The sequence below is a fragment of the Telopea speciosissima genome, chromosome 4 (genome assembly GCF_018873765.1).
Source record: "Telopea speciosissima isolate NSW1024214 ecotype Mountain lineage chromosome 4, Tspe_v1, whole genome shotgun sequence".
Classification (NCBI taxonomy): Eukaryota; Viridiplantae; Streptophyta; class Magnoliopsida; order Proteales; family Proteaceae; genus Telopea; species Telopea speciosissima.
In genome coordinates, this window is record NC_057919.1 from 59,158,866 (window position 1) to 59,172,794 (window position 13,929).

A 13,929-nucleotide genomic window follows, 5' to 3' on the forward strand; every position below is an offset into this window, starting at 1 on the left:
AGCCTTTTGCAAAAGCATCACTACTGAACCTAAACAAAAATCTACAAGGGCAACTTGATATTCTATCTGACAAAATAGAAAATGGCAACATTCATGCCAAGTTAAAGCATTAGGAACCAAGTCAAAGCATTGCTGGAGAAGGAAATTGAACTTTGGAGACCCAGTTTTATCATATTTGACATTGCAAATAGCATTGGATACATGGATGATGAGTAGACTGAAATTTGAATAGAACTAATATTGGAACTTTCCACTACCTCATAAATAATGTTCTTTCTAAATTTAGTGCAAAGTAGAACATGTCAACACCTACCTTCTCTATCTTCTTACCAGATTATTGTGATCCACATCCCCAGCTTGAGTGTCTTCTCTAGACAGATAACCTTCAGCATAAGCTTTGCAATGCTTCCCAAACTAATTTCTATTCCCTCCTCTGACATTGGATGAGCATGTTCCCGTATATACAAGTCCTTTAGGTACTCTTGAATAGCAGAAACCACAAGATCAGTGTGGTCTGTAATGCACAGAGCAACATGAAATTTTAGTCTGGGTTAAGGTACATGCGCAGATCTTTGATGGTATGCCAAACACAGCATCAAATGATTTCTGCCACCAGATCAATAACCTGCTTGTCATTTATCTGTCACCAAAGTTTCAGCATGTTAGTCAGAGAAAATATTCCTCACAAGATAGAAAGTGCTAATTTTAATTCTTTGGGTAGCTCTGCTGCCTTTCTTTGATAAAAAAATACTTTAAATGGCTAAGCTTTATATCATATCTGTAACTCCTGGGTCCTGAAACTGAAGTTACCTTACTATCGGTTGAACGACCTAACAAATAATTTGGCTTCAATACAGCCAAGCAAAATAAATTCAAAAAGGGGTATCGAATGAAGAATATGTAGCAGAGGATTAATGACATTCATATATGTTTCATACTGAGGTGTATTAGTACAGGACTTCCATGTTTCCATCATTTATGACTTTATTGATAGCCCTCTTGTTGAACCAATCTGCCACCAAGTAGACAATCACTGCCCTGAAAATTGTCAAACCAACAATCTTATGTAAAGTAGCCAAGTTGGCTCCCCAAAATTGCCTTCCATATTCGATATATCCTCCTTGTTATGTGCATGGCTATTTCCCGGGCAGTACTTAAACTGAAAGTATAATATTCTCAAAAATGTAAGCCAAGGGAGCTGATGTGGATCCAAGTGCTGATCACACATCTGACCCAGAGGTCCCTTATCAATTAGATGAACTGGATGATCCACAAAGTCATCATGTGGGTATAGGGTACATTATTTTTTAAGAGACCTATATTGTAAACCTTGAAAATCTTTCCCCCTAATGTACAGAATAATAAGTTCCATAATTGTGATCTGTAATTAAGCTTAAGATTTTTGAAAACAGTTCAGTACCCTTTAAATGCATATGAAACAGGATGAAGTGAAGAAACTTCTTGACGTCCATCTACTTTGATTCACTGCCATTGAGAAGAAAAAAATACTGCTAAGTAAAGAAGATAACGGATATAATCAAGTTCAAAGCACAGAATGAGAAACACACCGTTTCCAAGCACCTGGAATGTGTTGGAGATGGAACAACACAAGCAGGGTTCCGCTCTGTTGGAAAGTTGAGCTGATATGAGTGAGATTCTGTGAAATTGCTTCTCACTGATCGGTACATTTCTGATCCCCCAGATATTGTCTTCATGTTAACTTCATGAGTTCCATCAGTAGTGCCAGCACCTGACTAATAGAATTTGAAGAATGATGTGTTAAGCAATAACCAAGCAGCATGCTGCAGGATACAAAATGACTCCAGCAGGTAGAGATCCATGGTCAACCAAAGGCACAGAAAGGCAAATGACAGGCGCACAGGGAGGCATTTAAGTTCTCCCATGCCAAACTCAGATGAAACTAGATGATGTCAACAGTTTACCATCCCATTCCTAGATGGTCGTATAAGAGTGGGGGAAATGCAACAAGAAAGTCCTACAGACGAGATGGTTAGACTACCCATTCAGGTTTCTTGTGGCAAAGAAATCCCAAGAGGGACCCATTGATAGGAGGTCACTCTTGTGACCCAGTCAATTCTTACCACATGTATGGCCATTCCATTGGTAAAACATATTTACAATCTACCAGCCTAATAAAGATCTTTGACATTAGCCAGCATAAAGTGTAGAAAATCTAGCATCCAGAGGAAGACTTGAAGGTTCATTTCATTCATACATTAGATAAATCCTTGACATGTACGACAATGATTGTGATGTCATCTGTTCTGTTTTCATGTTCTAACCATAGCCTGTATGATTCTCCAGCGATGGCAGCACATGCATCTCGTGGATCTGTGTACCTCCCCACCTATATACAAAGGACAGTTGAATTGTAAGGAACCATGAAGGTATCAGGATAAGGCGTCCAAAAATAAAAAAGAAATTTCAATTACTAGCTAAAAGGAACAATATTAGTCCCATTATTGCACAAACTTATTCAGGATACAAACTTATGGACATGAATTCATATCTTGAAACCCCCCCCAACCCCAATATGAGAGAGAGCACAAAAAGTTTCTCAAAAGAATGACTGCTTGGTTTCCCAAAGATTCATGAAAAAGGACAATCAAACTGTATCAGAGGGAGGGGGGGGGGGGGGAGTTCCACTTTTCCCTTGCTCAGAACTGCAGCCCTTCCTGGCTCTCTCAACCTTGGCCAAACATGAGAGAGGAGAAGATATGCTTAAGAGAAAACAACCTATTCTTAATTATAACTGAAAATTTAAGTGGTTTCTCCAAATACAAGGGTCAATGGTTGGCCCAGAATTGAGAGAGACAGAGAGAGACTGTGTTGGAAAAAAAAAATCATGGCTTTACTCTTTGTTATGGATCTTATCAGTTGTTCATGGTCATTAAGTAGGTAAGAGTTTTAAAATCTCTTTAGTTGACTAAAATCTTTATTTAAATCTGCAGGAATTGGCACATACCAGCTCAGCAATTGCAAATCTCCTGAATTGTCCAGAGTATTTTAAAATCTACTGGATATGTAGTGAATCTAGGCATGGAAACTGGCTTTCAGGATCAGAATTTCAGTTTTGTCAGCTTAAATAGAAACTCCACTAGGGGTAAACTGATCAGACTGAAATCTGGGTTTATGCTTCTATGAATTTGCTGTCAAGCCTAATCTCCTATCACACTTTAGTTGGAATAATTGTCTGATTGGAAGACCTAGATTTTGCCAAAACAGGTGAAATTAATATGAACTGATGTGCAATTGATTCTAAATATTATTCTTTAAATTTTCAGACAATACTAACCCTTGGTGAAGTCTCTGGTTCAGTTCCCATAAAGCTGATTTGTCCAGATGCGTTTAGCACTACTTCTAAGATTTATTACTATTTGACTGTTAAAGCATATCTGTGGGTTCCACTATTAGTAGGATCGGTTGTCCTACGTCTTACAGACCCACCCAACATCATTGAGCTACATGCATAAGTCTGGTGGTGCTTCAACCGGGTAAAACCCATAGTGCACAACAACAATGATGACGACAACATGCAAGCTAAGTTTTTCTTACGAAAAAAAAGAAAGATTTGTGCCATCTCACAGATTCACCAACTTAGCAAGGAAATGTAAATTCATAGAGAGTTGTCGCTTCAGCCCTTTCCTGGGAGAATCTTGTGGCAAACTATAGAAAATTGTCAGGTACAATGTAAAAGATGAAAAAAATGAAGCTAATAATTCTCTCATAAACTCAATCATAACAATAGTAAATTATCTTCATCTGATGTTACCAAAAAAATATATATATCTTCATCTGAAATTCTTTTTTACTGCTAAAGAAATAGGAAGAAATATTCATCTGAGAAACTCAAATGGAAATGGATTTCCCAGGCAGTCGACATGTGGAACCTATTGATCATCAAGAGTGGAGATGGTGAAGAGGAAATACTAGGCAAAGAATTACCAGAAAGAAAAACAGGTTCTTGTTGGCTTGTTGAGAACTACAGAAAGTAAAAGAGAGCTATGCGAAATGCTAACTTATAAAATGGAGGCAATAGCTTAGTCTCTATGGATTTTTGGGTATTGACCATCAGAGAATAATGAATAACTATAGCAAGTAACATCCAAGAATAAGGTCAAAGATCCTTTGTAATAATGCCGTGGGTTTTAAGACCTGGAGCGATGGGCTTCTCTGGCAAATGGAGTGCTAATACGGTCTACCTGCAGTCAAAATTATAAGAGACCCTCTATAATAGCCACATGTGGATTTCCCTCATCCACTTCAGCCCATGGCACACCCTGTTTTGCACTTCTGTTATATACTTATATGAACTAGATCCTCCCCAGTCCCCTCCCCCCCCCCCCAAAAAAAAAATATATATATATATATCAAGTAGGATTAAAAAGTGGCTGCCTTTAACCATATGGAAAAAGAATGGAAAGGCAACAGCCTACAGAATACTCATAACGCTTTTCTGGACAGCCACTCAACCTCCATGTCTCAGATAGATCAAAAAGAGAATTTGATTTTGTTCATGTAATCCATCTCAATATTCATGAAGACTATCTAATTTACAATAACAAAGAAGAGTTCGTCCAAAGAACAACAAATATATAGAAGAAGAAAGGATGGAACAGGATGAAAGATTGGATGTTGGTAATGCTGAAAGCAATCCAACTATGGTCACTGGGATTATTTCCTGCAAAGTACAGCAGCCAGACTAATACCAACAAATAAAGTCACATGTATCAATAAATTTCTATAAAAGGGGTTCCTTATAATTAGTTTTCAGCCTAACTCTGTATTGTCTATTAATATTCAGAGTTAAGACTGAGTTTTCCCTACTACAGCAGATTTTTCTATGCATTTGCTTTCATGAACTCCCATCTACATATTACTGATTTGGTGATGTAGAGGTCAGTTTTAAAAACCAATTCTCCAATTCCAATCCATTTCTTTGAATTTTGTGAATTTCTTCCTTGATTGGGGATACAGATTGAACCAATCAGAGTAAGCAGCAGAAAAGATTAATGGGCAAATGAAAACTGGCAGAAAAATTTAGAGAAAAAAAAAAATGTAACTCATGTAGAACATCTACTTTCCCCTTCCTTTTTCACCCACACACAGATATACAATCGAGGAAGAAAAATCACGAAGAAGTTGAATAGAAACAAGGATAACGAAATGATAAATTGAGTTTCACAAGGGAAAGCTCAAAAGCAGTTGTATGGAAATAGCATTCATGAGATGAGTAAATATCCAAAATACAAACAGTAAAAGAAGCCAAAGACAAATCCTATACTCCTATCATGAAGTGATCATGGAGATTACCATATTGACAACCTCTTGGCTAGAGAGGAACTCGAATACCCCATCGCTAGCAATTACAAAGAACAAATGATTAGATGTGAGCTGAACAACTGAAACCTCAGGAGCAGCAATCACACCAATCTTCTCAGCTGTACTATCACCAACGCTCCTTGAAAATGCAGTGCCAGGATACATCCCATTCTGTACCCAAAGTCTTGGGGGATCATTACCAGCACTCTCTTCATCCCCCCAGCTCTGAATATCAGGATCCTTGTAACCCTCCACCTGATCAACAGTTAGAACCCTCGCCCCACAAAGCTTCACCCTCTCATATTCATCTTTCCTGAATGGTGTCTGGTCACGAGAAAGGTCCTCCGCGACAACCCGATTTCCACTCTTGACAGCAATTACAGCCCTTGAATCACCCACATTTGCGACATAAAGGGTATCCCCACAAACAAGAACTGTAATTGCAGTGGTACCACTCATTGAATCGTCTATCTCACTACTGTGAAGTTCGGAGTTCGTGGTTAGGACTGCAGAATTATATGCCTTTACAGGATCTTCCAACAATGCGGGATCCTCAGAGAGAATCTCTATCAGTCTATCCTTAACAAAGTTAGAACACTGGGTGCCAAACTGGCCATGACCATCGAAGACCCCAAAGAAATGGAGATCCGGGTTACCTTGGACTTGGGTTTTGATGCAGAAACTATCTTGGTTTTCTTTCTCAGGGGAGTCTGGGTAGTAACCTCGTTGCGTGAGGACTGAGAACTCTAAATGGAAGTTGTGGGAAGGCACAGGAGCAAACTCTAAAGACCTCTCAGTGAGTGTGTTTCGATAATTCCCAAATACATGTAGGTTGTGGCTCTTGCGTATACCAGAATCTCGAAAATCTCGAATATCCCCATCGGATGAAGATGGGTAGCGGCCACAGCACTTTCCGTGGACACAACCCATTTTGGAAGAAGAGGAAGAATATCCCAAAAGATCAAATTTCGGAATAATCACTGTACGAGAAGGCCAACAAAAAGCACTAAACCCAGTAATGGTTTCAAGTTATGGTGGGAGCGGTAAAACCTGCTCTCCTCAAATGGGAATATTGCGTTTGAACTTTACTGAAAGTTCCTTTTCTTCTTACGAAGAACCCTTCTCCTTGAAGCAAACTTGGTTTAGCCCAAAATAAGGAAAAAAAGAAACTGAGACTCAGAAGACAATCTGGGTTTTCAGACGACGATTGTAATCTGGTTTTTGTTTGGGACTTGAGAGAAAAGTTTTCTGCCGAAATTCATCAAAAGATTTCCATCTGAAAAATTTTAAAAAAAAGTGCTAAAAAGGAAAACCAAAGAACCCTAAAGAAGAAAGAATCTGAGAAGACTTTCACTGATCCAGTGATAAGATTTTTCGCAGAGAGGGCAAGTTAAACCGCTTAAAGGTTTGTGCTTTTCCTGCACAAGATCATGACTAAAGAGCAGAATTTGGTGAAAATTCAAGAAAACAACAGGGACCTAAAAACAGCAACAACAGGTCGAAAAGGAACGGATGATGACGAAATGGGGGGTTTCTTTCAAGGGCAGACTCTGTTTAGGACTTTGGGTAGATGAAATTGGGAGTGGGACACTCTACAGAAAACCCATGTTCCAAGAAATAAGACAAGATTTTTTATGAAGACCTAGCAAGCAAGCAGTGCAGTCCTCTCAGAAATCAGAATGGTTTAGTCTGTGTCACTCATACTCTGATCCTTCTTGTGAGTCTCTTTTTCCTGATGAACACTGAAATGAAATGGGCTTTTCTTCGAGGGAGGTCTTCTTTCATATTTTATCCAAGTTGAAACATCAACGCCTCTCATAGTCTCTCATGACTCTCATCTCATTCCTTCCCAAGACATGTCCTTGTTGGGGAGTCTTCAGTTTCCACACAAATCTTCTTGTCACCACACACGTTGTCAAATACATTGTAACCATGGGTCCATGATTCTTACTATTTTTTTTTTTATATTATATAAAATTGAGGTGAATTATTTAATTTAAGAGAATTCTTTTTCCCTTAATTTAAATACTCATTAAATTAATAAAAGGAGTTCATTGGCCCAATGACACCCCCATGGGCATGAAGACCTCAACTAGACCTTGTATTACAGCCCCTCATTGGGGTGTCATTTGCTCGATTTTGGTGTGAGAATGGGTGAGTTCAAAACCAATCCAATAAGGTTGCATCAATTCGATTTCAGTTGAGTTTGGATTCGCTTTTTCTAATTGTTGTGTTATCGGTTTAGTATCAGGTTTAGTTTGACATGTACATATATTCATAAGCATAAATATGAGAAAAATATGTTTGTTTTAATGAAATTTGAGCTGGCATCGGATTCTTATCGGATTATATTAGTTCGGGTTCGATTTCGATTCGATTTTCTAAGATTGGTTCGATGTTATTAGTTTCGGTGCAGTCTAGTTTGGGTTCGATTTCGCAAAATTCCAATCCAAATTCCGAAACCAATCACAAATGAATGGTGGAACAAGGCATAAATATTTGGATATGAGCATATCCTCCTAAATCTAGCTGAATCAAGAAATTAAAAATCCATTCATCATAGCCGCCCTTAATATCAAACAAATGAAAACTTAGAGATGGGGTTTTCCTAGATGAGTAGAAGTGTTGAAAACCAATTTACCAAAGGTGCTGAATCAGTCCATGTCTCTATGGATTCACTTCTTAGAGACAATGCCCTTTTGACTCTTTGTTGGGTTTCTCATATCTAGACTTCTTGGGAGCATCCTGCAACCCCATAGTCTCCCCATAGTCTGCACAAGTAGTAATCACTTTGTACTTGTGGAAGATAAATAAACCTATCCAGCTTCTGTTTTTTTTTTTTTTTTTGGGTAAGAACCTATCCAGCTTCTTTAGATGCATGGTTATGGCTGCTATCTGTAGACACTGAATTTGTTACCTTAAAAGATCCTTCAATCAATGCTGAAGGAGGTATTGTTTACTTTCCCCTACAAATGTAGATTTTTTTTTTTTTCAGTAGTAGAAAGGGGGTATTTCATCAACGCAAATATTTGCCAATGAAAAAAGACGTAGTATGCTAGTGCAAATATTCTCCAACAAAAAAAGGGGTATTTCGCCTACAAAAATACCTATTTTCTACCAACGAAAAATAGGCTATTTCGCCGACAAAAATTCAAGCAAATTATAAGAAAAAAATCCAAAGAAAAACCCTCCTAAAAATTCCAAGGAAATCCAATACCAAGAATCTCCCTAGAGTCAAAATTCTGCCATGAAGGTCATAAAGGGTACCAGAATTCTACAGAATTGAAGGGAAAGAGCCAAGGGCACGTTTCTTTCCCTTATTTTCAGTAATTTCAATTTATTTTCCAAACTATCTTTATACACCATTGTAATAGCGAATTCCGCTTAATCTCATTTTTAGCTGTCATACTGCTAAATTTAGGATTTTCCAAAATAGAAAAATCCCCTTCTAATTGTTATACCTCAAATTAGGACTTTCAAAATGCTCATCATTATATTTCACTTCATTGTAATAGCCAAATTCCCAAGAATAGTATAAAATTATTTCCTTCTGACGAGGATGGTCCATGTTCCTCAACCCCTAGGGAGGTGGGGCACATCATACTACGTTATGACTTGATCATTACTAAGGGTACGTAAGCAGCTCGATATTCGAGCCTGATCCACCTTTTCACACACACATAAGTATTTTACCGCCGGAACTACAATATGACCTGATCCCTAGTAAGAGTACATAGGCAACTTGGCAGTATATTACACCAAAGTTCGGTCACTCCTATATATATTTCCCCATTATATCATTGTTTATATATTCTTTACTGCTTTCACATCTAGATACCTAGATTAGGGTTAGATTTGATGTTTTAATGTGCATGCTAGAATATAGATTAGGACTGATCCAACTAGGAGACTAGCCTTTGGCCGAGAGGATGGGCCCGTAAAACCTTCCCAGCATGTAATTTGACACCTACCCAAAGATTTGGGAAGACCAAAAGCTTTATCCATTGCGAGTCAATCTCTCCCCCTTTGGTGGGAAGACCTATGTAAATCATTTTGGATCCTAGACCCTAATCTAGCTGACGACTCCTAAAACATATATCCACTCTCTCCTTGAGGGTGGAACAGTGGAACCCCAAAGGTGCATGGATTTCCACCTCGTGCACCTACACCAGCACATATTACAATAGGATAATTAATGGATTGTAGCATAATGTGCATCGACTGGAGTGAAATAGTTATTTTAGGTGTGGAGAGATTAGAAAAAGGTGGAGCCAAGATGTTTAGATGTGAAATCCATATGGAGATGTATTGCATAATAACATTGGGGTCGGAATTCTAAGATTTAAAAATAATAGAATTTCAAGCACACCAAAGGGAGCTGAGAGATCTAATCCAACTCGGATTACAACGCACATTTCATGTTATTTATCTGATATGAAACTGTTTCCCCCATCTATCACACCCTCGAATGTAAATAATGAGGCGGATGTTTGTTTATCTATTTCCCAATTCCATGGCTTATCAAACCTCGAATTTCATGATGCAATTTGCGCAGGATACTGCATACCAGGTTTGAGCATAGCAGGATGGGCTTATTGTTTTTTGATGGGAGGAAGACTTATCTTTTTTGCTATTGGATTTCAATCTGCTTCGACGAAATTGGAACCGATTTTGTACAGTATCAGAACTGAGCTGGATCAAGCATCAGTTTTGGGGTTGCAGATCCAAGAAGTGTGGTATTCTTACCCTATGATCGTCGATGTTCTTCCATCTCCGCAGATCCAAGAAGTGTGGTATTCTTACCCTATGATCGTCGATGTTCTTCCATCTCCAACCAAATCAGCCTGGCCCATGCATCATCTTAAAGATCTGCTATATATTTCTGACTCGTATAGTAGCATTAAGTATATAGATCATGGGGATCATTTTTGTATAACTATAGTGGTGAACTTGGCTCGCAATGCTCTTACCAACAAAACTGTATAAACTTCCTTATCTTAATATAACTTCTTTTCTTCTCACCCAAAAAAAAAAATCACATTCATCCAAAAGTGATGATGTATAAGGTTACTAAAAAACTCAATTAATCATAATGGCCATGCTACCCAATCCTTTTAGACAATGGACATGGAAAAAGGATATAACAAGCAGTTTCTTGATCATTATTGCAAACTAGATAGGATGTATCTAAGGTATTAAAAAAAAAAAAAAAAAATCAATCTCATTCTATTAGAAAAACCATTGTTAAGGATTTTCCAAAGAAAAAACTTGAATTTTGGATGTATTTGAAGCTTTCACATATTTTTTCCAAATATAGAAGATTGTGTGGTCTACGTATATACCAAATATATGAATGATATAAAGCAAGCAATTTTTGTTTTTCGTAAAGAAGCAAGCAATATTACCTAACCTATAAAAAGAGGGGCAATTACTATCATTACCCTACACTTAGCCTATATCTATTAAAACTATCCTACTTTAAACTTCTTTTCTGAAACTACCCTGCTTTTAAACTCTTATATTTTCTTTTACCCTCATATTTTTAAATACCTAGATTGCCCTTCCTTTCCACCTAGTAACCTGCTAATTAATTTAACCTATCATTCTTTTTCTATTTTTTACTATTTTTGTCATTAAAATAGTAAAAAATGAAAGCACCCACCCGCTTCTTCTCTCTCCCCTTTTTTACTCCATTCATTTTTTTTTCTTCAAATTTTCTATCTAATTAATTTTTTATTCAACATTTCATCCTCAACGTTCTTCTTCAAATAGATCATGGTTCTAAGTATCGGTATCGTATCAGACGATATGTACCGATTTTGCTAGTTACTGATATCGTGTCGATACCGTATTGATAGCACGGTACATACAAGGGGTAAAATGATCAGAAAACTCATTTTTTAAAGGAGATTCAGGGGTAATTTGTCGGGTACAGCCGATCTAGGCCGATACCGTATTGGTATCATATCGGTTTTGCCAGTTACCGATACCCATTCTGATACTGTGCACTAAAACCATGGAACAGATCGATTCTCTTCAAAGAACCCCACTTCTTCTCTCTTTCCTCTTTTTATTCAATTCATCTTTCCGTGTTTTTTATTTTTTATTAACCTATACAACATGATTCTCGAGTCGTCACTCTTCTTCTCCCTCTTCATATTCGCACAAGCAGAAGTAGAAGACATGGGATAGAACGATACAAGATCAATCATCGGATTGTCTTTGCCTTCTTGGCGATTTCAGTTGAGAATCCATGAAAAATGGATCGATTTCAGAGAAGGAAACACACCTATAACGAAGATGAAGGAGAAGAACTGGATCACGGTGATGAAATGTTGAATAAAATATTAATTAAATAAAAAAATTGAAGGAAAAAAAAAACGAATGGAATAAGAAATGGGAGAGAGAAAAAACGGGTCGGGGTGATTTCATTTTTTACTTTTAATGATAAAAATAATAAAAAATAGAAGAAGAATAGTAGATTAAATAGATTAGCAGATTACTAGATGAAAATGAAGGGCAATCTGGATATTTAAATGAGGGTAGAAGGAGATTGTAAGAGTTCAAAAACAGGATAGTTTCAGGAAAGAAGTTTAAGGTAGAATAGTTTTAATAAATATAGGCTAAGTGTAGGAATGTAGGATAGTGATAGTAATTGCCCCATAAAAAGATGATGCTACCAGCCTTCCGCCTAATCTATGATAGATAGATAATGCCTTCATATACAATATTGCACGTACCACTGCTAGTAAAAATAGGAAAAAGGTAGAGTTTTTAACGGATGAGATCAGCCTTATTAGACTTAATCTCAGCCTTATATTAAATTTTAGATTTCTTTTTGATGGAATTATATTTAGTAAACGCATTTCAAAGCCGAGAAACACCAAAAAATTGTACTAAAGATATGAAACTCAGTTCTTTGGCACAACTCCAATCATCTCCGAGAGAGGAAGGCAATTTCGTCGTCGGAGTACTAGATCTATCTCCAATCATCGCCAATTTCTTCGCCGGAAATCAAGGCTGTTGAAGTGAGGACGTTCGTCGCGGACGCACCAGGCAGAGATCTGTTTCTTTCTTTTAAATTCCTTTTGTAATTTTTTGGCCTGTAATTTTTTGGCTTGCGCTGTAACGTGTGGTGGTCCGAGAAGCCGTTGATGAAGAACTCTTCTTGAAGACTTGAAGGCTTGGAGACTTGAAGAAGAAGAAGAAGCCGAAAGAGTAGTCATGTGATAGAAGATTACTCAGTTTTTTACCGATGGATATGGATCATTTTGCCACCACGATGGTGTGCTCGTAGTTTTTTTTTTCCTCCCCTGCTGTTGGAGTGATCTTACTTCTGTCTACTTGCTAATGGCTTCGAAGGCGCTGACGATCTCACCCTCCCCATCTACTGCTGGATCATCTTCCTTCCCCTCTTCCCATCAGGACCAGTTTTACCAGCAACCGATTGTTTCTGATGAGGAAAACTCTGATGATGAAGATACTTTCACTATCGATGAAGAGTATGAGGCCCATCTCTCCCACAGTGAGACTCACTCTCTTGCAGGTTGGATTCTATCGGGAAGGAGATACAGAAGACAATCGGTTCCTGAGGCTCTGGTCTCAGCTTGGAATACTACTTCCCCAGTTTATGTTTCCCCTCTCAAACCACATACTTATCTTTTCAAGTTCGAGCACCCCATGGACCTGTACAATGTCTTGAATGAAACTCCGTGGTCGGTCGCGGGAAACATTATTGTCCTGGAACATTGGAGAGCAGCCATGGACTGGACTTTTTCTTCTACAGATATGTGGGTTCAATATCATGAGATCCCTGAAGAGCTGCGAGATCATCAACTTGTATCTAAAATGGTTTAGAAAGTTGGTGCGGTTAAGAAACTTCTCTTTGTTAATGGAGTCCGTGGGGGGCAACGAGTGCAGTACTACAGAGCTCGAACCACGGTGGACATCACCAAGCCTCTGAAACAATCCTTAAAGTTGAAGCGTAGAAATGGGGTTACCCAGGCCATGGAGATATGATACAAGCACCTCCCTTTGTTCTGCTACTACTGTGGTCGGCTGGGCCATGATGAACAGCGGTGCTGCACCTTATTTGAAGAGGAAGAAATCCATCAAAGTGCACATCACTGCGACAAAAATGTGGCCTGTTCGCAGTTCCCTCGAAGACGCTTTCAGCCTCACCTTCGCTGCCCGGCCCCAGATGCTGTTTTGATTGAGTAGGCTCTGGCGTTCCTGCCTCAGTCTGAAACTCATGCCCCTGACCATGGTGTTGCTCAATGGCGGCGACATCCTGCAAGCTCGGCGGCAAGCTCAGGCCAAGCGGCAAATCCGGGTGGTGTACCTATTACCCCTAATAATTTCCTGATAACCCCCTCCATTAATCCTGCCCATGACCCCCGTGTTTCCCCTATATCCACTTCCCATTTCCCTTCTATTATGGAAAACTGCCATATTGATCCTTCTTACGTTAATCACCACTCCACCTACCATTCCATACCACCTCCCCTTACCATTTCCCCTTTAAATGTTCATCCACCAGCCCCCCTACCCGTATCTTCTTCTCCTATTTCCTTTAACCCTCCCTCC

At 38.5% G+C, this 13,929-nt stretch overlaps 1 protein-coding gene across 5 annotated transcripts; it reads right to left on the reverse strand.

The window, feature by feature from the left end:
* Nucleotides 1–46: 46 nt before the first annotated feature.
* Nucleotides 47–7,007, reverse strand: LOC122660192 (probable protein phosphatase 2C 35). Of its 5 annotated transcripts, none has more exons than XM_043855395.1 (5): nucleotides 5,335–7,007; nucleotides 2,237–2,368; nucleotides 1,582–1,754; nucleotides 1,421–1,485; nucleotides 47–640 (listed from the first exon to the last, which is right to left on the reverse strand). In XM_043855395.1, exons 1-4 carry the CDS (start codon nucleotides 6,271–6,273, stop codon nucleotides 1,473–1,475), a joined length of 1,257 nt encoding a protein of 418 aa, XP_043711330.1. In that variant the 5' UTR covers nucleotides 6,274–7,007; the 3' UTR covers nucleotides 47–640; nucleotides 1,421–1,472. The 5 variants fall into 5 exon arrangements, with proteins under 5 accessions (XP_043711330.1, XP_043711329.1, XP_043711333.1 ...); XM_043855394.1 differs by having other exon boundaries at nucleotides 1,569–1,754; XM_043855398.1 differs by lacking the exons at nucleotides 47–640; nucleotides 1,421–1,485 and having other exon boundaries at nucleotides 1,596–1,720; nucleotides 5,335–7,006.
* Nucleotides 7,008–13,929: the final 6,922 nt, after the last annotated feature.